This window comes from Hoplias malabaricus, chromosome 5 (assembly GCF_029633855.1).
Source record: "Hoplias malabaricus isolate fHopMal1 chromosome 5, fHopMal1.hap1, whole genome shotgun sequence".
Classification (NCBI taxonomy): Eukaryota; Metazoa; Chordata; class Actinopteri; order Characiformes; family Erythrinidae; genus Hoplias; species Hoplias malabaricus.
In genome coordinates, this window is record NC_089804.1 from 25,156,483 (window position 1) to 25,179,344 (window position 22,862).

Here is a 22,862-nt window from a genome sequence, read left to right on the forward strand (position 1 = left end):
CCCCAGTCGCCTCGCGAGCAGTGGCTCTGCCGTGGCACCTGGGGGGTGGGGTCCGATACTGGTTTGTTGATAAAGGACAAACGCAGGGGCCATATGCGGCGCATGCCAAAGAAGGCATTAATGAATCCATTTGTTTGTTCGGGATGTTCCTGCATTATTCATTGCGCCAAATCACGGCCGAGCAGACGGAATGAGGTCACTCCAGAACGCCGGCGCTGACATCACGAGTGACAGCGCTTATCGTCTTCTGTCAAAACACGAGCTCCGTGTCCTGAGGTGCTTAGGGGAACAGAGTGGCTGCAAACTGCCATTGTGCTAGGGTTGAGTGTACAATAAGGCTTAGCACCCACGTGCTGGAGCACACACACACATCACTTGTCTGTAAAATTAGCATCACATTGTTAAAAGAATCGCCTGCTTGGGTGGACAAACTTCATGCTTGGGCAGAGGAACTCTTTGCTTAGGCGAAAGAAGGCTTGCACAGATGGAAGAAGGGTCTGGGCAGACATTCCTGAATGAGGGGAGGAAGCCTCTAGTCAGGCAGAAGAAGTCCTTACTTGGGCAAAAGCTGTCTTTCCTTGAGGAAAAAAAAAAGAAGTATAAAGTATTTTTAAAAAATCCCTGCTTGGGAGAATCAAGCCCCTGTTGTGGTAGATGCAGCCTTTACTTGGGCAAAAGAAGCCCCTCTTTGGGAGAAAAGAAACCCTTACTTGGCAGAACCAAGCCCCTGATTCAGTGGATGGAGTCTACCTTGGCCAAAGAACCTCCGGCTTGGGCAGAAGAACCCTTTTGCTTGGGCAAAAAAGCCTTGCATATGGAATAAAGAAGTCCCTCTTTAAGAAAAGAAAAAAACCTTGTTTAAAAGATTCTTGGATGAAGTAAAGTTGCCTCTAGTCACAGACAAAAGAAGCCTTTACCTGGAATAAAGAAGCCTCAGTTGAGGAAGATGAAGCCCTTACTTTGGTAAAAGAATGCCCTCTTAGAGGTGTGCTACAGGATGACTTCTGGAGTCTTTGGGTGGAGCGTGGGTGCTGTTTGGGTTGCGAAAGAATAGCTTCACCTGGCTGGGTACCTTTTATTACCCATCTGAGGTCATGCTTCTTCTGATCAAACCTGAGGCCTTGCCCCCTGTCTGTGGCTCGGTCTGAGGGGCTGCAACTAGATGTCACTCACACGCTCCTGCCTTGACGTTCCCTTTTTTCTCTGGAATCAGATTTTTCTCGCTTTCTCCAATGCTTCAGTGATCCTGACCATCCTCCTCCTCCTCATTTATCAAGCAGCCCCACACCTCTGTTTCACTCTGTCTCTATTTCATATTGACATGTTGCCATTTCCCAGACCCCTCTCTTTTCATCATCCTCAAGCGGCTATCGGACAGGGCACTTACTCCGCTGAGCGTACACACACACGCACACGCACACACACACACACACACACACACACACACACACACACACACACACACACATATAATCCACACACTCTACTCTTGCACTTGTGACCAACGTGGAGCCTCTAACTGGCACACACACACACACACACACACAGATCGGAAACACACACATGAACTCTTTCCCTCCCCGGCTGCACTAATAACTGCCAAGTGGGCTGCCAGAAGTCATTTGTCCAGACACTATTTGTCTGCTCTTTTTCTGCACAAACACATACAGCACTGGACAGAACTTGCCATAAGAGCTGACATACTGTCTGCGAGAGGGTCCTCTTCTGATTCATTATGGCAGGCACACTACAAACAAACACACACACACACACACACATTTCTCCAGCTGCCTTGGCCTTTCTGGACCTCATCTGTCGAAGGTCAATATACACTACATAAACATTTCAAGATCTGAAAGCACAATGTTGCATGTTGTTACGCTGTGAAATGAGCCCATGCCGTTTATAATGGATCACTAGCACAAGCTGCATTCTAAGGCTTGCTGTAAGGAGGCACTATAGTGACAGTCAGATGGTGTTTTTCTGTTCCTGTCATCAGCATCTGTGTGGTGTAAACTATTCCATAGCGTTTTCCAGATGTTTGTTAATGTTGTCTATAGAGGGCAGTAGTGAGTAATGTTTTTTTTTTTTTATATATTATATATTTTTTTATATATATATTTTTATATAGTTATATGTGATAACATCTTCAGTGAGCATGGGTTACGCCGGCTTGTCTTCATTAGTTCTGTTTGTTACTGAGCTGTGTTTATCTGAGCTTTGGTTATAGCGCCTGCAGAAGTCTGTTGTTGGTGATATTTGATGTTTGATATCACTTTTAAAGGCAATGCAGATGATTCTTCAGAACTGCTCTCACAGCAAAACAAACTCCACCTTGTGGTTTTTCCCTCAGACGCTTTAAATTAATATAATACCTTGTTCATGGTTAAAGCTGAACTGTAACTTGAACTGTTTCATTCTGTACCACCTTCGGCATGCAGTTACTTTCATAGAAAGTTAGCGGCCGGAGTCATCTCCGACTTATGTTAAGTAAAAATATCTTAATACTATCCACCTTTGAAGCAGGAATAGAGCGACATCTTTGACCCTTTCCAAGACGTCTCTACAACATCCAAATGCCTTCAGATGCCGTTTCTTAGCCGTGACTCAGCCGGAGACGCACAGAGAGAAAGCCTGAGTCATTTCGGACTGAGACACTTAGTTACATTCCTATTACCCGGCCAGGGCTGTGTATAACACCAGACTTTTATCCGGCGCGCTAATAGACCGGAGAGCTAGCATAGGGTGAGAAAACATGTTCGGAATTGAATAAAAAGTCCACTGTATTCAGAGGGCAGTAGTAAGTCATGTTTGTTTACTTGAGATCTAGCTGTTTCTGTTGGCGGGGAGCTACACTGAATCTTCCGCCAAGAAATTAAACAGCTGATTTAATTAATTTCATAGTTGCTAGTAGTACTTTAATTACAGCTATTTCACGATTGTGATGTGTATGTGTCATTTGCTTTCAAATATTCTTAAGTGCATTTCTGACCTAACTTTCTCTCTGACTGCCCTCCATTCTCTGTCATCTCCATCTCTCTCTCTCTCTCTGTTACACACACACACACACACAATGTTTGTTCTCTGAAAATGATTGTTTATTTCCAGGAGGAATACAGTGCTTTTGTTGATGAAACCTTGGACGTCTCTTTTGTTATTGTGTTGTGCTTTAATAAAAGCGATGTCTAAAGAACTGCTCATATGGGACAATGCTAGTCAATCACACAAGGTATGGGCATGAAAGCAAAATTGATGTGTGTGAGAAAGTGTGTGTTTGAGCATGTGTGTGTGTGTGTGTGTGTGTGTGTGTGTGTTTAATATACACATAGCAATGTTATCTGCTGTTATCTTATTTGCAGGTGTTTTTAAATGTATCAGTGTTGGGACTGTCACTATCAGTTATATTATTAATAAAGAAGTAAGTACCTTAAACATGAGTGTAAGTGAAAATAACTTGGTATTCGTTCAGTTATTCATTCATTCATTTATACAAATTAGAGGTGGGCGATATGGCCCTAAAATAATATCACGATATTTCATGGTATTTTGGCGAGAACGATATTCGTGGCGATATGAACAAAACACTGAAAAGTACTTGTGTTCATTTCAAAAACAGACAACTGCAACAAAATCTACGTTTTTTTAATAATATTAAAGGCTTGTTTTATGTCTAATATAATACCATGGTTTATTGTACATCTGATATTTTACAACCAAACCACTTCTACAAGCCACTCCACTTTTTTGGAGCAAACTCCTCCACCTCAGAGCCACTGTACTTCACTGTGGCTAAATGACTCATATATTCATTCATTCATTCATTATCTGTAACCGCTTATCCTGTTCAGGGTCGCGGTGGGTCCAGAGCCTACCTGGAATCATTGGGCGCAAGGCGGGAATACACCCTGGAGGGGGCGCCAGTCCTTCACTGGGCTGACTCATATATGTAATGCCGTATTACGAGAAACTGCATGATGTCATTAAGTAAACAAATCTGAATATCACTAATATCACAATACTGATGTTTTAATTATGTTAAAATTTATGAAGATATTACTGCGAACGATACGATATGAAACAGCCCTAATACAAATACATTGCTGTCTTTCACACTGTGTTTAAATCTCATATGAACTAATAGAAATGGATCGAAATGACTTCAAATCAGGAAAAAAATCATGTGCTTTAAATTCCACTGTAAAATGACCATTTTGGAGTTTCAACAGCAACAGAACAGGAGGAAGAAACCTCCTCTGTGCAGCTATTTATCATGTCTCTGAACAGATGCACAAAAGAAGCATCTTTAGAAGTGTGCTGTACATCTACAGGAAGAATAATTACACATGTCTACAGTCTTCCATTCTACGCCAAAGAAAAGAAGACACCAAAGTCACAGGCGATGACAAAGACGTGCTAAAATGCAATATTATTGTCCAATAATTATTTTTCACTTGTAGCTGTAGTGGGAGAAGTCTGTGGAACATGTGGATAGTTAACAATCCATAGCATATTTGTATTTGTAGGTAGACAGATTGGAATCTGATTTTAATTTGTTGGTGTGTCACGTCCGTCAATAAAAGAATATGAACCCCTGTATAACCAAGGATATCTTATAGCTCAAGATCTCAGTCATTTATCAGTTCCTTTTCAAAGCCACTGCAGTGTGTTTGCACAACAATGGGTGGGAGATGCTGTTTAATTATGACTAAAGAATCCCTGCATTCTTCATGGACGAGAAGAGAAGACGAAAGAGGGGAAAAGTGACACAGAGAAGGAGGGAGAGGAGAGATCCGACAAATGAAACTGTGACAAGACAGGATCAGGTATGTATCACCTGCCACTGTTTCCATAGAAAAGCCTTTAATTTGCCTTTAAAGAGCTCAGCTGGCAGCTAAATTTGACACGTCATGATATTAATAACTCAAACTGAGCTTATATGTAACGTGCAGTGTTCAGTCTGAATAACGTTTTAATCTCTAATGGATTCAACAGCTGTTTTTTGTTGCACACATCGGAATAATACAGATCATTAATAACAATAATAACAAAGGGCAGCAATATACGTCTGCAGAATATCAAAGGTCTACTCGACACACAGGGCAGCCAGCTAATGCTACATCATTGCATTTCTATACAGGACAATTTCAATAATAATAATAATAATAATCTACAGATTAAACATCTAGACTTCTTCAGCCATGTGAAAGCTTCAGTGTTGTTTTCTTTCCTCCTTCACAACACAGAGAGAGAGAGAGAGAGAGAGAGAGAGAGAGAGAGAGAGAGAGAGCGAGCGCGAGAGAGAGAGCGCTCTAATTGGTTGTGTGTGGGGGACTCTGTGCAGCATGGCATTTTGCCTGCAGTTAGAGCGCCTTTAGTGGTACACACATGGCGGAGGTTGTGCCAAGATTTGCATCAAACACACACACACACAAAAGCACACACACACACACAGCAAAGTGCATGCCAACGCAGATGCAGAGTTGGAGATAAACAAACACAAACGCCCACATCGTGAGAATATTAAATGCATGCTCTGATGCACTGTGTGGTCACCTCTTACTAAGTGTACGGCGTATTCAACAATGTTATTAAAATCAGCATCAGTTTAACTGTGCGCTTATTATTCAGCTCTAAATATTTACTAAATCCTGTCAATTTGTCAGAAATTACAATTAAACAATGTTTCATCTTACAGTGACACAACAGACAACATTCCTCACTGCAGGTGCATTAGCGGTTGCAGCTGTGTTGTCGTTATTAACGTAAACTGGGAATCAATATTAAGATATTTGCAGTGAAAAAGAAAGTAAAGGACAGCTTCATTGGGTTTTCAAGGAAAAAATGAGAAAACAATATTTAAGTTTAAGTATAAAATGATGGATCGTGTCGTATCAAATTATAACAGTATTGTGAGTCAATGGACACTGAAGCAACTGCCCACTCACTGCCCAATGTCTGCATTGTTGTTCCTTCACTGAACATAAGGGAACGCATCAAAATGATGGTCTGTGCTGACTGACAACATACAACACTGTTAAAAAGCATCCGGCATCTGGAATTTCCTGCAGTTTGCAGAGAAAACATTGTGATTAGTATTGTGATTTGTTTTCGGGTTTATATAATCGTGCTATTTGCATATGGACTACTGCAATAATATGGAAATTTAACCATTTAAATTAAATGTTTTTAATTAAACGTATGGGAGGAACTTAATAAATCAAAACAATGTCCAAACAATCTGCATAAAAAAGGTAAGTATGATGTTAATATAAGGCTGTATTAAATGGAAATGTCCACAGATACAAAAAAAAATTGGAGCACTCTTTCAATACTAACTAAACTTGCCAAATGCCAAAACAGATGTATGGCAATAACAAACTAGAGCTGATATATAATGCAACCAGTGTCAAGAGTGGGGAAAATCACAGAGAAGAAAATGAGACATTGTACAGAACAGAAAAAGAAATGAGGGCTGAGTAAAAAATAGCTTGGACTGTCCTCCCACATTATGCCACATAAATATGTGTTGATTTGTCCGGACTGTGACAAATAAAGGATATGGTGTGAGTTAGATACACATGTGGAAGTAGGATAAAACAGTAAGATATGCATTAAACTGTTACTCCACCAGTGTAGAATGGCATAATGAGCCTGTTTCATTTGCCAGAGTCTTGCTCCGTGTGTGTGTGTGTGTGCCTGACAGCAGTAATATCACTGTCTGAGTGTCTGAGTGTGTGAGAATGAGTGTGTGTGGGGGTGGTGTTGGCCGCATGTCCCTAGTCATCGCTGTGAGTCGGAGCTCACACTGGTGGTGACCCCTGAAGACAGCCCCGAGTAAAAGTGGCTTCATTAAGAGCAGGAAAAGCACCGGCTGCATTAAACAGCCATGGCTAATCGCACACTGAAATCACTCCCATTATGTAAAGGCAGGCCTGGGGTGCTGAAAGGCTGAGTGTGTTTGTGTGAGTGTGTGTGGAGACAGAGAGAGATAGTGTGTTTGTGTATAGAGTGTGTATATCTAGAATGTGGTTGTGGAAAGTGTGTGTGTGCATAGAAGGTGTATATGTGTGTGTAGGGAGACAAAGTGTGTGTGTGTGTGTGTGTGTGTGTGTGTGTGTGGAGACAGAGAGAGATAGTGTGATTGTGTATAGAGTGTGTATATCTAGAGCGTGGTTGTAGAAAGAGTGTAGATGGTGTATGTGTGTGTAGGGAGACAAAGTGTGTGTGTGTGTGTGTGTGTGTGTGTGTGTGTGTGTGTGTGTGTGTGTGTGTGTGTGTGTGGAGACAGAGAGAGATAGTGTGATTGTGTATAGAGTGTGTATATCTAGAGCGTGGTTGTAGAAAGAGTGTCGATGGTGTATATGTGTGTGTAGGGAGACAAAGTGTGTGTGTGTGTGTGTGTTTGTGTGTGTGTGTGGAGACAGAGAGAGATAGTGTGATTGTGTATAGAGTGTGTATATCTAGAGCGTGGTTGTAGAAAGAGTGTCGATGGTGTATATGTGTGTGTAGGGAGACAAAGTGTGTGTGTGTGTGTGTGTGTGTGGAGACAGAGAGATAGTGTGATTGTGTATAGAGTGTGTATATCTAGAGTGTGGTTGTAGAAAGAGTGTAGATGGTGTATATGTGTGTGTAGGGAGACAAAGTGTGTGTGTGTGTGTGGAGACAGAGAGAGATAGTGTGATTGTGTATAGAGTGTGATTGTAGAAAGAGTGTAGATGGTGTATATGTGTGTGTAGGGAGACAAAGTGTGTGTGTGTGTGTGTGGAGACAGAGAGAGATAGTGTGATTGTGTATAGAGTGTGATTGTAGAAAGAGTGTAGAGGCTGTATATATGTGTGTAGGGAGAAAAAGTGTGTGTGTGTGTGTGTGTTTGTGGTTGTGTGTGTGTGTGTGTGTGTGTGTGTGTGTGTGTGTGTATACAGAATCCCTGCCAGTCTCTTGCCTGCTGTGCTGTGTCCTCATGCTGTCACTCACTGTTATCATATCATTATTATTTCATCATCAAAACTTTCCACAAATGAGCTCCCCTCCCTTGACCTCACACAGCTCAACCTTTGGCGTGGAACTGAAACTGATTTCCAGGCGGAATGTAAAGCTGCAGAAATGGTCAGCACACAACAGGAGCGGGGAAATGATATTGTCAAAATAATGTGATTTAATGCTGTGGAGACTTTGGAGTATAATATATTATTATTACTGACAGCAGATTACTGATACAAAAAGAAACACACATCTTATGAACATATACTACGTTCTTTGACACGACATGAGTGGATCAAATGTGTTATCCACTACACCAGGCATCACCCATAGGCAGACGCTGACCCAGGACCTGTAACTGATAAACTATTAAGGGCTGTTTAATTCTGACCGAGTGTGTGTTTTACTGCGGACCTGAATTGGAGCGGTTACAGACAATGAATGAATGTATGTTTGTTTTAAATGGTATGACTCTCCTAGTCATTATGGTTCAGGTTTAGCGCTCCAGGAAACTCACAGACTAATCGAATGCATCTCTGCATATCACACGTGAGGCTACTCAGCCAATCAGATCTGTGCATTTGTGATTCGAATGAGTGACACACACAGGGCAGGACCCCAGACACCGCTGTCCTGGAGCCAGTAAAAATAGCCCAAGGGACGGGATAAAAGCTCTTTCGGGACACGTTCAGGACGACAGTGTTGTGTGAGGTAAAGCCAGAAACTTTAACGAGAAGGGAATATTTACCGGTTAAAATATTCTCATAACGCTGAACATGGATTCTGTTTACGGATAAAGTCCTGCCCTTCAGCAATAAGAGCCAATCAGATTGCTAGTTATGGAAAAGCAGTAACGTCAACTGCAACTACTACTTTATTTAAAATATGCATTTTTTTTTTCAACATCATTGTTTTATTTGTAAATTTTACTTGAAATGAGAAAAGCAAATATTTTATAGGGTATTTGTTATTTATGATCATTAATAAATGTTGAAATATATTGAAATTGAAAGTGTAATTTGATTTGACATTAAATTGTTAACTACATAAAATGATGCTATAATTATAAAGCAATTTTAATGTAAAGAATACGGCACTGATCATAACGCAAGTTATACATTATGTTCCAGACCTTGGATTGGCTAATTAGCACTGCACTGCACAAACTGTCTAACTATCTAACTGTTCCTGATAATTGTACAAAAAAAAAAAAAAAACAAACAAAAAAAACAACAACAACAAAAAACAAGATTGCAAGAAGCAATATTATTGCTTGTTTTTTAAATATTTATAAATAGCTAACAATATATCCTTATTTGAATATTGGTAGCAAAAAGTGTTTTGTTCTCCCACAAACCAAGGTATTTGCTGAAGTACTAAACCGATCACCAAAAATAGATGGTGACTGTCTGTGAAGAGTGTGGTGTGTTCTCCCTGTGTCAGCGTGGGTTTCCTCCGGGTGCTCCGGTTTCCTCCCACAGTCCAAAAACACACGTTGGTAGGTGGATTGGCGACTCAAAAGTGTCCGTAGGTGTGAGTGTGTGAGTGAATGTGTGTGTGTGTGTCTGTGTTGTCCTGTGAAGGACTGGCGCCCCCTCCAGGGTGTATTCCCGCCTTGCACCCAATGATTCCAGGTAGGCTCTGGACCCACCGCAGCCCTGAATTGGATAAGTGCTTACAGATAATGAATGAATGAATATTGGAAAGGGGTGACTGTAGTAATACAGTGAGTGTAGATATATGGTAGTGTGACAAATAAACTCTCAGCTCAGTCTACATGCCACAACTGACTCACTTTATAACTGTAATCTAATAGTAGAACTGCAGCTGTAAATGTTACTGCCACAATGGCAAACAAAAAAGGAAATCTACAAAACAAAGGTACAAAGGTACGGGGCTCCTCGTCTGGAGCTGGTGGAGCATAATGTGAATAAGTCGTTTGTTTGTACTTCTCATGAACCCAGTGCCTGCCCTCTGTGTTCGGCTGTATGCACACAGTTCTGTGAATGACGGGGCAGTAGACAGGTAACCCCGGGCCACTGACTCATGTAAACACTGCTTAGACCCAAAACGTCCCCAGTGGCGCTTTGTGTATATTTTCTTTCTTCCCGTTTCCTACTCCTGCTCTCCGCTTCTGAATACAATTTCCACAAACGTATCCAGTATACATTCACTGCTAAAATGTTTGTATATATATATAGGCCTTCATTTTCCTGCTGAAATGCATACATTTACAGTGGATTTGAATTTTGAATCAGTTCACTGTAAGAGATTTAAGTATAGATCTCATTTTATGCATCTAATAGAGCTTTTTAGTTTTTATTTTTTTCGCAGCTGGAGCTATTTCCACTCAAAGGCAAGCACCAGTTACACAAAATAAAGCAGCTGCCTCCTTCTCTACTCACTCTACAATTGTATCATTACCGTTAGAATATTTTATGATAGACATAGAATTAGCATTAAGAGCAAAAACCATTTTCATTATTGCCACGGATCAAGTAAAAAACTTTAATTTTTGTGTTGAGGCCTCTCACTGATGGAATGATATGTTGTGCGAGCCCAACACATTAACACCCACATTAATGGCACTAGTGAGAAAAGAGAGCATTACGCTAATAGGCCTGGCCACATCTCCCATCATAAGTGGCCATTAATATTCCATTATCTGTCTGGACATCCTACCCAAAAAGCCCAGAAACTGTCGGCTGTAAAAAGAGGATCTACTTTGCCCTTCAGGTGAGGTGTTAATATACTGTGTTCTTAAAAAGCGTCCACAAACACTCACTCTCTCACACACACGAGTAGAGAGGACGTCTTACCTTGTTTTAGGGGATGTTGTTAACCACTCCTCATGCTTTTCAAATGATATCAAGTAGGCAGCAATCTCCTGGAAAGACACAAACGAGAGAATCTGAGATTTTCATCCAACACTGGCACCTTCCCTGATCTCACTTTCAAAACCGCACTTATGCACCTGTTGATAACATCAAGGTAAACAAAACAAAAGCCTGTCACACTCCAAATGGCAGCGAGCGAATTGACAGCGTCAATTGTCAGTGCTTTGGGCTTTGAATCTTTCATCCTCAGCTTGGTGGGGAAGCTGCGTTTAGGACACGTAATCCTTTCCCTTTATTGTGTTGGCGAGACATGGGTACTTTGATCACATTGCAGATGAGTGCTTTGGGGAGCTTAACCTTGGACTGATGTTACGAAAAATACAGCCTCAGCAGACCCTCAGCCAGGGGGTTTTATCTTGAATGAAAAACAGAGGTTACAAGTTCACTCTTTTTGAACACTCTTGATGTTCTCTAGTCCATCAGTTCTACCATATGCTTCAGAATGTATCCTTCCTCCTGCTGCATTTCAACAGCTCGATTTGCTTATCCTCGTAAAAACTAGCTCCCTGACACACCATCATTTAAAAACACTGTAATTGCCACACACTCCCCACTCAGTCAAGCCCTGCTGGCGATGGACAAAGTTAACAGGTTTGTGCCCAGAGGTACGTGCCCGACTGGACCCTTGGAGCAGAGATAAAAGCGCTCTGAATGTTTTCAGATGACCTGATGATGACCAGCGGAACCCGTTGCGATGCTAGAGCCCAGCCGTCCCTCTGGGTCATTTGTCAGACCCTCGGCTGGTAGTGAGATTACACAGCTTTGGGGCCTGGGGAACGATCCAACTGATCTATCCAGTGACGTTCCGCCCAAACCGGTTTATTCTGGAATGCTGTGATGCTGATGAAGTCGCATGCCATTAAAACAAATAAGAACCTACTACAAAAAAAAATGGAAAAAAAAGAATGTGTAAGACTCACATTCAGCATATGATTAAACATTTGAGGATAATGTGTATTTACATATATATTATACCCCTGTCTAATGTTTTATACATCTTATACCAGGTCTGTGACATGTTTTGTTCAAAATGCCATGAGCATCAAACACCACAGCAGCATTCATCTCCTGTCTAAACAGCGCATGTTCCTTTAAATAATAATAAAAATTAATTATTATTTGGATTTTAGGTGTTTTCTCTCCGTTCTTTCTTCTATGTTCTTGTTTTCCTTATGTAATCAGTTTTCTTATTTCTTCGCACTCATTGTGTATGTTTGGCTCTGTTTTCACGTAAACACATGTCAGCGCTATGATTCGAGATGCAGCATTTTATCCCATGTGGACTCATTTTATCCCATAACCACAAAGAATGGACTGGATGGTCTTATTTCACAGTGTGTGCCCAAATTGAGGTGCGCTCGTACTGAAGAAGTGATTTTTCTCATGGGGTGTTCCCTTAAAGTAAAGCCGTTCTTTAGAAAAGCATAAATCAAAAAGGGAAGCTCTGAAGCAGCTGCACGTTCACAAAGCAAAATGCCAGCTGAGGTGCACTGGACAGTTGGGCGGTGGGACCTTGTTCTCAGGTGCGATGGAGCACAATTTAATTATTCTGGGACGAGCTGGGACCAGCTGAGACAGGGTACCTGACCAATCTTTTTTCTGACTAGTCATAGCCAGGCTGCCTCGACCAGCGCTGTAACCACTGCAAGAAGGTGCAGTGCCAGCTTAAGACGGAATTCACATGCAGAGCAGTGTCCCATCTCTTGAATTCCAAGATCTGGGGAGACGCAGAGCTCATTTTATGCGCCGACAGTCGTAGTCGAGCAAGGCATGAGTGGAATGCATGTCCAAACGCGTAGCACATGGAGTCGAGCCATGTCACGGAAAGGTTAACAACTTCATCACACCATGTTATAGGTGCCTTATGAGGGCTGATGCAAAGGAGAGACATGTTAAAGAGAGTGAAGGGCATGGGCCAGAAGCAGAGGGCAAAATCTTGAGATTCTTCCAGCAGGATTGACACGATTCTTAGCTGAATGACCTCTCTGACTTCTCCAAGCCTGGCTGGATATCGGCTCCACAGCCATAGGCTCCGTGAGTTATGCCGTAACAAGGGCAGAAAGCCTGGAGAGGTCCATGGGCAACCTCTTTGCTCCTCTTCTTGGATAGTGGTGCATGAGATGAGCACATTAAGGGAAGAAGAATGTTGTATAATGAGGTTAGAAAAGGTGAGTGTGGATGACTAACTGAGAGAAGGAGGGAAGAGAGACATTGAAAGAGAAAAGTGTTGGTGAGATATTTGAGGAGAATGTTATTTATAGTAAGTTTTACAAACATTTACATGCTTTCATTGAACAGAAGGCCAATGAGTTTCTTAAAGATGGCATTTTCATAAAAGAAATCAAAGTATAAGGGTATTCTTCTCTAAAATCTTAAAATGAAGTTTGGTACAGCTAGCGCTAGCAAAGTCATTCTGCTGTGATCTCACAGCAAAACAAACTCCACCTCCCCTTGAGTTAGTTCAGAAACTTAGCATCTTTTAAGGTGGAGCGTTATGTTTGAGTAAGAAGGTGACTGTAGCTTGTTAATGGTTAAATTTCTGTGAGATTTTATTCATTGCTTGAGTTATCACTGAAACTCATTTGTAACTCGAGCTGTTTAGTTTTGTAGCACATTTGTTCTGCGTTTACTTTCATGCAGTTTTCGGTTTTCTTCTTAAACAAGTCAATGTTACCCACATATGGAGCAGGAATAGTGCAACATCCTCATCTCTTTTCACGCTTTTCTACATTCTGAAATCTACCCACTGTCCAAAGGTCGTGGGCGAGAGAAGAAAAAACATGTGCCAGTTCAGACCGAGACCCTTAGTCTGTTTCACAAACAACGGAACGTTATCCAGTGCGCAAACAGACGGCAAGGGCTAGCAAATGGTGCGTAAACTTCTCTGAATTTCACAAAAAGTGTATATAGCCTTTAAGACAAATAAATATGCATTGACAGTCAATGGAAGCGGTAAAAGGGCTGGGGCAGATGTAGTGTTTCTTCGAGTTTGATTATCTGCTGAACGTCAGGGGAGGACTCCTGAGGCCACTGAGGCCACTGCATCACCGTCAAGTCAGCTAAGTGCCTGCTCCATTGTTTCAGTTGTTTTCGAGAAAGATTCCCAGCATCTTGGTATTGTACCGTCCTCTGTGAGCATGGCGCATGGTCCTTTGTCTTCCTGTTTACCAGCGGGCCAGGTTTTCATTAGCGCTGCCTGATTGCTTGTCAAGTCAAGACCCCCAAAGTCCCCCGGGCGCATCCTCCGATAGAGTGAAAGACAAACAATGACCTGCTACAATTTAGCAAACCGGAATAAAGACGGACAAAGACCAAAGGGGAGCTGGGCTTTTGTCAAATACTGTTTATTCAGGAATCAATTCTCAGTGGCTTGTTAGTTCTTACTGTCCTTTTTTCACTCACTGTTCCTGCTCTTTCTTGCTCCCTGCCACTTTCTTCCCAGTCCTCCTCGCTTGCTTTACTATTCCTCACTCAGAGCCATAGTCACTGCAGAGATTATATGACAAAGTAGTTTTGCATTGAAATGAAGATGAAGGCCTGCAGGCTTCAGTGTTCTGCCAGAGAATCCACCCCCCTTTCTCCTCCCTCTCCTCCTGACTTCCCCTCCACCCTGGGGGCCAGTCATTCGGCTTCCAGTGAGCCTGCTCCAGGCTAGCGCTTCTCTCACCTACAGTTAACCTGAAGGGTGACGCCTGGGTCTCGCTCTGACTGCCAATGAGATCCCCTCAGAATCTCAGAAGCCGTCATATGTGAAAACTCCTCAAAGTGTTCTTTAAACTACAGTGGAGAAGAGGGAGTGTGTGTGTGGGGAGGGGAGGGGGGGCAGGAGACGAATGCCTGGGAGAGAGAGATCCAGACAAAACCCACGCCTCTTCAGCCCTCCTTTCTGGAAGACGTCTGTCTCTGTCTCTTGCCGGCTGGTTTAGGTTGCGCTTGTTGCTCGACTTTATAAAATGTAAAGTGACCTCTTGAGTGGATCAGCCCTAAATGTGTTCTCACAATTTCACATAAAAAAAAGGCAAGTGCTTTCAAAAAGGCCAAACCTGCCATTGGACTGCAATTGTTGTTTGGATATGAAAGGGGGAGTCTCAAATAGTAGTATGCCTTCCATTTTCTGGCAGTGTTTATACTTGAAAGTAGATGCTGTGTATCCACATGAGTCTTGGTGTTTGCTGCTGAAATTCAAACTACCATCACGTTCAATTGCAGCAGCTATTCATTTAAAACTACAGGGGTTCTATGAAGAAGCAGTATGCTGAAGTGATCAAGGACCTGCTCCAGTGGAGTTGAGGGGAGCCCTTTGTTGTTTATGGGAATTAGCCATGGGTGACACTGGGCAGTGTTAGAATTAGTCAAGGCAACATTAGCAACACAGAAAGAATGAATCTTCTTCACTCAGATCTGAGATTTCTTTTACATGATGAGATTATGATTATGAGATTAAGAAGGTCTAATGCTCTAAAACTGATAGCACAGTCTCTTCTCACATTTACTGTATAATTGAATCCTGCATTAATCATGATTTGCTTCAAAACGGAGGCTAAAAGGAAGGCCTTAGGGTACTGATCAGGAGGGACCATCCCTAAAAAAAAAGGAACGTGTGACAAAGCACAAATGCACTTTTAAACTCAAACTGCCCCTGGGGTGCCGTCAGGGAGATCTATGAAAATTACCATTGAAAACTCTGCTTCCAACTCCTTGCCAAAAGCTAAAATACATGCTATGAGATTGGTCCAATTTTAATAAGTGACCTCTTCCATTACTTAAAATCTCCATCAGATCTCTACCTTCTGCTCCAGTTCCCTCAGGTTCCCTAAAATCCAGTTTCAAAAATCGCAAGTTGGCAAAGTAAGAAATCAATATTAGTCTCACTCTTTGGTCCCAACTGAACCGCGGCATAACTGCTTAAACCTAGAGTAAGTGTGAAATGAATCATGCTCAGTTTGTGCTCCCCTAACCCCAGCAGCATCACTTTTAATCAGACTAATCCGGGGGATCTGACCGGCCGATCTGGCAACTCCAGCCAGGGGATTGAGGTGCGAATGGACGAGAGGAAAGATAAGGGAGGAAGGCAGGCACTGACCTGTCCACACACATGAACGGACTTTAAAGACAATTAGACAAGGGTTCCTCGCAAACCTCCAAGCCCCTCACATATCAGAGATGTTCTGCAATGGGTTCATGATATTTAGGTGTCCTCCGACATGATTGGGTTTGATGTTTGCCCTGATTAAAAAACCTTATCCTGCCCGGTATTTGAGGTAATGAGAAGTGATGGTAAGTCAGTCCTCCCGCAGTCGTCTCAATAATCCTAATCAAATTCACTATCTCATTCTTTTACATTTTCTCCCCGCCCACGCAGTCAAGGAGAAATCACAGAATCTCAGGAAGTAAATTGACACTCCACTTTAAAAAGTGCAAGGGGAAATTGAGTCATTAATCATAACTCTCACGGCCCCCCACTCCAATCCCGATCTTGTCCACACACACACATGCACAGACACACATATTCACACACACACACACACACACACACACACACCTACACCTCAATTCCAAAGTGATTCTGAGGAGTGGCCGAGGCTTGTTACACAAAGGAGATAAATACTTTCCTTAACTGTCATTTGCCAATGTCTCCACTGCAGACCTCTATGTGGAGATGCCACTCCAGCGCTGCTTTTGATTAGTGGCTTCAGCTCCTAGGCCTGGCTGGAGAGGAGCTCAATGAGAGTGGATCATAGCAGAGCAGGAGAAGGACATCACATTGCCCTTAGATCGATGTCCAGTAACACGATGAGACTATAAAGGATCATGTATGAGGAAAGCTGCCATTATTTCATTTGACCACATCCTCACAAAAGAGGAATCACGCTCCTCGTATATTAAGCATCGTATATTAGTTTCAAAAGGTGTTAACAGAGTTATTATTGCTGCTTTACTATGTCATTGAATTAATAGTCTTTAAAACTCTAAGATAAAGTTATATAATAAATCACTTTCGATTTACTTCGTATTTTCAGGTGCGAACTGATGACCTTTAATGGAGTTAAGAAACTAAAGATTGGTAGAAGGACCACGCCCAAACTCCTCCTCCCCACCACCCCAGCTCCTCCTCCTTTTCCAACATACACCCTCAACTTTTCTCAACAAAGTGGAGTCCAACCTCAAGTCTCACCAGAAGGAGCCCAAGTTCCTTTTCGTTGCTCCAGGCACACATTATTTTTCATAACCAAAGACATGATGAAAATAAGCCATTAACGTTTTTTAACATATAAAACATATCTTCAATCTCATTGCATGTGCCACACATTGGCGCTTCAGGTAGTGTTGCTATCACACAGTTCCAGGGTCTTGGGGTACATTGAATCTGAGGTACCCTGGAACTGGTTCAAATTCTACCTCTGGTCGCTGTCTGTGAGGATTCTGGGTTCTCTCCACGTACTACAGTTACCTTCCACAGTCCAAAAACACATACCGGGAAGTGGCTTAGCTTTGCTAAAGTGTCTCTGTGATGGACACCATGTCCAGGGTGTGTTCCGGCCTGGCGCCCATTAAGTCCAGGAACACCTGAATCAGTGAATGGATGAATGAAATCATAGATTCCACACTTTACTGGAAATTCTTGAATGTTATAAAAGAACAACAAGTGGGAATCATTCATATGACATGCTTTTATCAGTGATCATGGGTATAACCTCTGAAGTTTGATTCTCTGGCACCCCAAAGTCCTCACGTATTAAAGAAGCAAATGCTTACTAAATGTTCTGGACATAATAATCACCTGCTCCTTTCAGAATGACTAACACGCTCCGTCCAGACAGCTGGCTGTCACCTCCATACTGCAGCTGACCGCTGCTTTGCGGCAGTGGGATGCGAGCGGTCAGAAGGTGAAAGGGTCTGGAGCTGCTGGGCAGGTGTTCCTTCTCCAGCTGCACCTGTTTAAGCTCAACCTCTGCTGCCCCTCCTCAGGCTCCAGCTGCTGGAGGATGTGTAAACAGTTGCGTGTAGCGGCTAGTGGTGCTGTGTAATGACCGTGTCTGTTTTGGGTTATTAATATTAATGAGGGAAAGCAGGTCCAGGTTTCTAGGGATGAATTATGAAGGAACAGTGAGGCCAGGGGCCCGGTCCAAATTGGGTGCCTCATGTTTTAAAATGCATGCGTTCACTCTTTTCTTGTCTGCCGCTGCCTCGCTGCTCCACACAGACGTTGATGGCAGTAGTTCAGATTCTCAGGGCCAAATCTGTCGTCTGTTGGGCCAGGTGATACATCATGCAGGGATCGATCAGCAATCGATGGAGAATCCTGAAGGAGATCGGGGCTTTTGCCTGGGTTGCTGGACTTCTGCCACTTCCACCGCCAGGCCGCCCCAAGAGACCCCAGGATGCTGGAGTGCTTGGTCAGAAGTTGACCACTACAGTGTTTTAGTCTCTTTGTTTTGGAAGAGTGGGCAAAATGAGAAAAGTATATGACATCATAGTCAATAAAGACATTTCCATAATTCAAAATAACATCTATGACTTAATTTCATTTTTCTGAGGTTTTTAATTTGGAATCAACCAATTGACGATATCTTACTGTGAAATGGCTGTATAACTGGTGTTTGCCTTTGATATTGACCGTTGCTAGGGCCGAACAATAATTCAATATTAATATGTATCACAATATAAAATGTTTCAATAACAATATGATTTTTAATATTTCAGTATACATTATTTACAACATCTGTCACTGACTGACGTTCATTACAAGGCACTGTGATCAGTTCATTCATTCATTCATTATCTGTAAGCGATTATCTAATTCTGGGTCACGGTGGGTCCAGAGCCTACCTGGAATCATTGGGCGCCAAGCGAGAATACACCCTGGAGGGGACGCCAGTCCTTCACAGGGCAACACAGACACACACACATTCACACCTACAGACACTTTTGAGTCACCAATCCACCTACCAACGTGTGTTTATGGACTGTGGGAGGAAACCTGAGCAAACGAAGGAAACCCACGTGGACACAGGGAGAACACACCACACTCCTCACAGACAGTCACCCGGAGCAGGAAACGAACCCACAACCTCCAGGTCCCTGGAGCTCTGTGACACTACCTGCTGCACCACCATGCCGCCCTGTGATCAGTTCATCACACTCAATTTAAAATGTAGCTAAAAAATATTAATGTTGACAAAGCCAGTAGGTTTATGTTTGATGGTGATGTCATGTTCCTTGCTTGTTCTTGGAAGTTGTGCAAATGTTGACCTGCATACTTTTTTGCACCTTTTCCAGCTGTTCTTCAATGGTCATGACACACTCAGGGACACCACAGACCAGGTATGATCTGGTATTGAACACATGATATTGAACACTATGTGGTACTTACCTCTACTCTGCTTTTGGGACCTGGTACCTGGTAGCTTTGCTAACAGCACAGATCCCACCTACAGCAAAAACACTGAATGTGTTTGCAACCACAGACCTTGGAAACCTCAACAATGAGGGTGATAAAGCTAAGCATTGTTTACTCATCGTGTATATGGGTGTTGTTCAAACACCCAGTTCAAACAGATCTGTAGAGTTTTTCCTTCTTTTTGTCAGCCATCAATCCAATAACCCTTTGAACCTCTTTTTATGAGCTGCCGTTGTGAGTAGGATAAAAATAAAATGTGATCTTTGCTGTAGCTTGGAGATTTTACAGATGGCAGGTTTGTGTTAGACGTCTGCATTTTGTCATGATTGAGAAGTCTCTCTTGGCCGATCAGGGCTCTGCAAGTTTTACACATCATATTTAGTTCCCACTCGACTTGGAACCTTGAGTGAGCAGGTACTAAATAAGTACCTGGTTGCAGGTACCAGGTAGAAAATGTGCCTAATGGAAAAGCAAAAAAGCTCAATAGAGCCGAGCTGAGTCAGGTAGTTACTGTGCAGTGTAGAAGCGCCATTAGTGTTTGTTGAGCTGGTACGAGCGGATCAGACACAGCAGTGCTGTCTGGAGTTCTTAAACCCAATGCAGAAAGAAGATATACAGATCCATCTACAAAGTGCTCCTGTGTGATCAGTGGTGAGAGACTGGACAGTAATGTTAGTAATGTTACGGCTGATGGCTGACTGGTGTATTACTATATTGCCCACACCTATTATGTTTTTTTTTATATATATATATAACTCTGTTCTCCATCACATTCCCTTTCCTTACTTGCTCTCTTTTACTGATTTTTTTTTTATCCAGCTTGTGTTTTGTTTTAACTTACTCTCTTTTATCTCTTTATTTCTTTCTCCCCATTCCATGGCCATGTCCCTACACTACTTTATTTGTTTGTTTTGGTGGGCTGTAAAACTCCAAGCAATGATAAGGATAGAGTATTATAGTGGCGGAAAGGCACAGGACAGACAGGAGAGGCTGAGTGGTTGGGAGGGAGTTGGCACTTAGCAAAATTGTTTTTCTCTTGTCCAAGGGCCAAGGCTACTGCCTTCTCTGATAAAAAGGAAACTATCATTTGAAGGGATACCATCAGTTAGCACTTAGCCGAGTGGGTGGGGAGGGAGAGAAAAGAAAGTGAGAGGAACTGAGAGAAATTGAGATGTAGAAGACCAGCCATTACGGAAAATAGTCGCCACATCATTACAGGTAATGGGCTTCTCTTTGTATGTGACCGAGTAGACTACAATTTTCCATATCAGGTGAGGTTAGATAGTTTCTGGGAGCGTTCTTATACTCAACAAATGTCATTGCCCAAATATAATGAAAAGCGCACTGTAGCTGAAACACCTTATCCCATGCTCGTACTGATTGGTCATCGTCTCTGTTTGACCATATCCTCTGTCCTCTGTCTTCTCACTTAGCTCCTCCTCCTCTTTCCGCCCCTGTAACTTTGAGTGATAAAATCTGTACTAAAGCTTGTGAATCATTTTCAATTTAAAGAGCTAATTTGACACATTAAGCCCAAAGTGCTCATTAAGGCAGAAACCCCACAAATGGAGAAACTTGTCTTCCTTAAATTACCATTTCAATGTCCCTGCAATTTCCCCATAATCACGTAGACCCTAAAAGTTTTTTAATTTGTTTTGAACTTTTCCACTTGTTAAACTCGGGCCAATTGGTTGTCTTCTCCCACGTGAACAGCCATGCAGTAAATAGCTCCTTCACTTTCCGGCAAGTGAGGGAGATTGATAGCGACTGCAATTAATAGCTGCCTCTACAGATTAATTAAAAGCACAAAAGCAAAACACAGAAACGTACAGCTTTGGAGAAAGAAGCACACAGAGGATGAGGGCTGAGGAGAGGGTTAGGTACAGAACCGAGCAGAACAGAACAGAGCTCCCTCTGAGAGAGCGTCCTCAGAGCTGCGTCTACCCTCAGCAGCAGGCAGCCGTCAGGGCTGCAGGCCAATTTAGACAAAAGGAGAACAATGGAGAAACACGGCGTGAAAGAGTGAGGCCAGAAAGAAAGCGACACCATCCAGGAATGTGCCCCACCCTTTGTCACAGGGGGCTGGGAGTGAAGGTCGTATCTCAGGCAGGAGCATCCAGAAGCAGGCGAGTTCCTGCCAGCTCAGCCCCAGAGGGAGACTTGATGGAACACTCCATGTTTCCTTCGCGACACATACACAAGCACGTCTGGATTCAAGGTTATTAACGTTTATGAGCACGATTGCAAAAATGAGAAAAAAATAAAAAAATAAAAATAAACCCTCTCTGAATCCATTAATCATGGGATCTTCAAACTGCACCTCGAATGCAGTGGCTAAGAGAGAGAAGACAAAGACAAAGAACAATCAACAATTCCTTACTCTTCACAGACACCCTCCGGTCACTCAGGAACAGGCACTAAAACTGGCCACTCTGAACAGGGTGGTTTGGATCCTTGTGATATTTTGACCAAAGCATCTCACAGAAAATTCATGAAGATCCCATTACTATGTTCAAAATCCATGTTTAAAACTACGATTTCTCTAAAAGGGGGGGGGGGGTCTGACAGAGATGGGGACATTAGAAGCTCTCCTAACGTGTCCACGATCTTTTTCGGCCCTGAGCCAGAGCCTGAGAACACTGCTTGTGCTCGATTAAGAAGACAGTGGGATGCTGAATTTCCATGACGGGCCACGGAGATGACCCGACTTGTATTTGACTCTCTGCTGCCAGATCACTGGAGCTTTTTTTGGCTTTGTGCTGGTGCTATGCAAACCAGGCACATACCCACACACAGACACCCATTCACATGTTCTCGCACTGTCACAGCTTTCCAGTTTCCTTGACTCTGATATATCGAGAGGCACCTCTTCAACCGCCTCGCCTTTTGCTGAGTCGAGGCACGTCCTGAGCCCCTGCTGCTTTCTCTCAGGTCACAAGTTCAGCGTCCAACCATTAGAGGTGGATCAACCCCCACTGCCCCCGCCCGCAGCTGAGGTTGCACCACGAAAACCTGGCTCCGACTCTATGGGAGATGTCCATCTGGCCCAGATAAGAGTCAGGACTGGGGGCAAGAGGGCCTCTGCCTCTTCAAACAGCAAGGCGTCAAAATCGAAGCTTGATGGAGAAAATTGAGCAGGAAGAAGAGCCCAGGATCAGCAGAAGAAGAAGAAAGAGTAAATCAGACACTATTGAAGGCAAAGGGATAGACTGCCAAAGGGATCACTGTTCCATGGACCGGGGACAATCTGTGTACCGTAAAGAAAAGGCAGTCATAGATAGAGATGGCAGGAGATGGCACTTTAAGAGGTTCAGGTTAAGTGCCTAAAACCTCAGCACAATACAACGCTGTGATTTTGAATGGGAGGAGCGAAGGCAATGGACTGTAGTGACAAAAGAGCAGCCACTCCCCAAGGACACTTTACCCAGTGACCTGCAGAGCGTACACAGAACTATTAGGACACATCGTGGATGCTTTCAAACGGCAGAAGGCTTCTAAAAGGACTGTAGCTCCTTTACGTTCTCTGATTCGTCAGACTAGGTCGCTCTGCTTGTTCTGCTCTCACAGGTTGTTTAACTTCGCTC

The 22,862-nt window shown here is 42.9% G+C and overlaps 1 protein-coding gene across 2 annotated transcripts in view; it reads right to left on the reverse strand.

Annotated features, from left to right (window-relative positions):
- LOC136696612 (calmodulin-binding transcription activator 1-like) overlaps positions 1 to 22,862 on the reverse strand; it is a 307,592-nt gene that overhangs the window by 146,648 nt on the left and 138,082 nt on the right. For both annotated transcript variants that reach the window (XM_066671168.1, XM_066671167.1), the window contains one exon: positions 10,800 to 10,867. In XM_066671168.1, the coding sequence (XP_066527265.1) occupies positions 10,800 to 10,867 (68 nt within the window). The remainder of the gene's footprint in view (positions 1 to 10,799; positions 10,868 to 22,862) is intronic.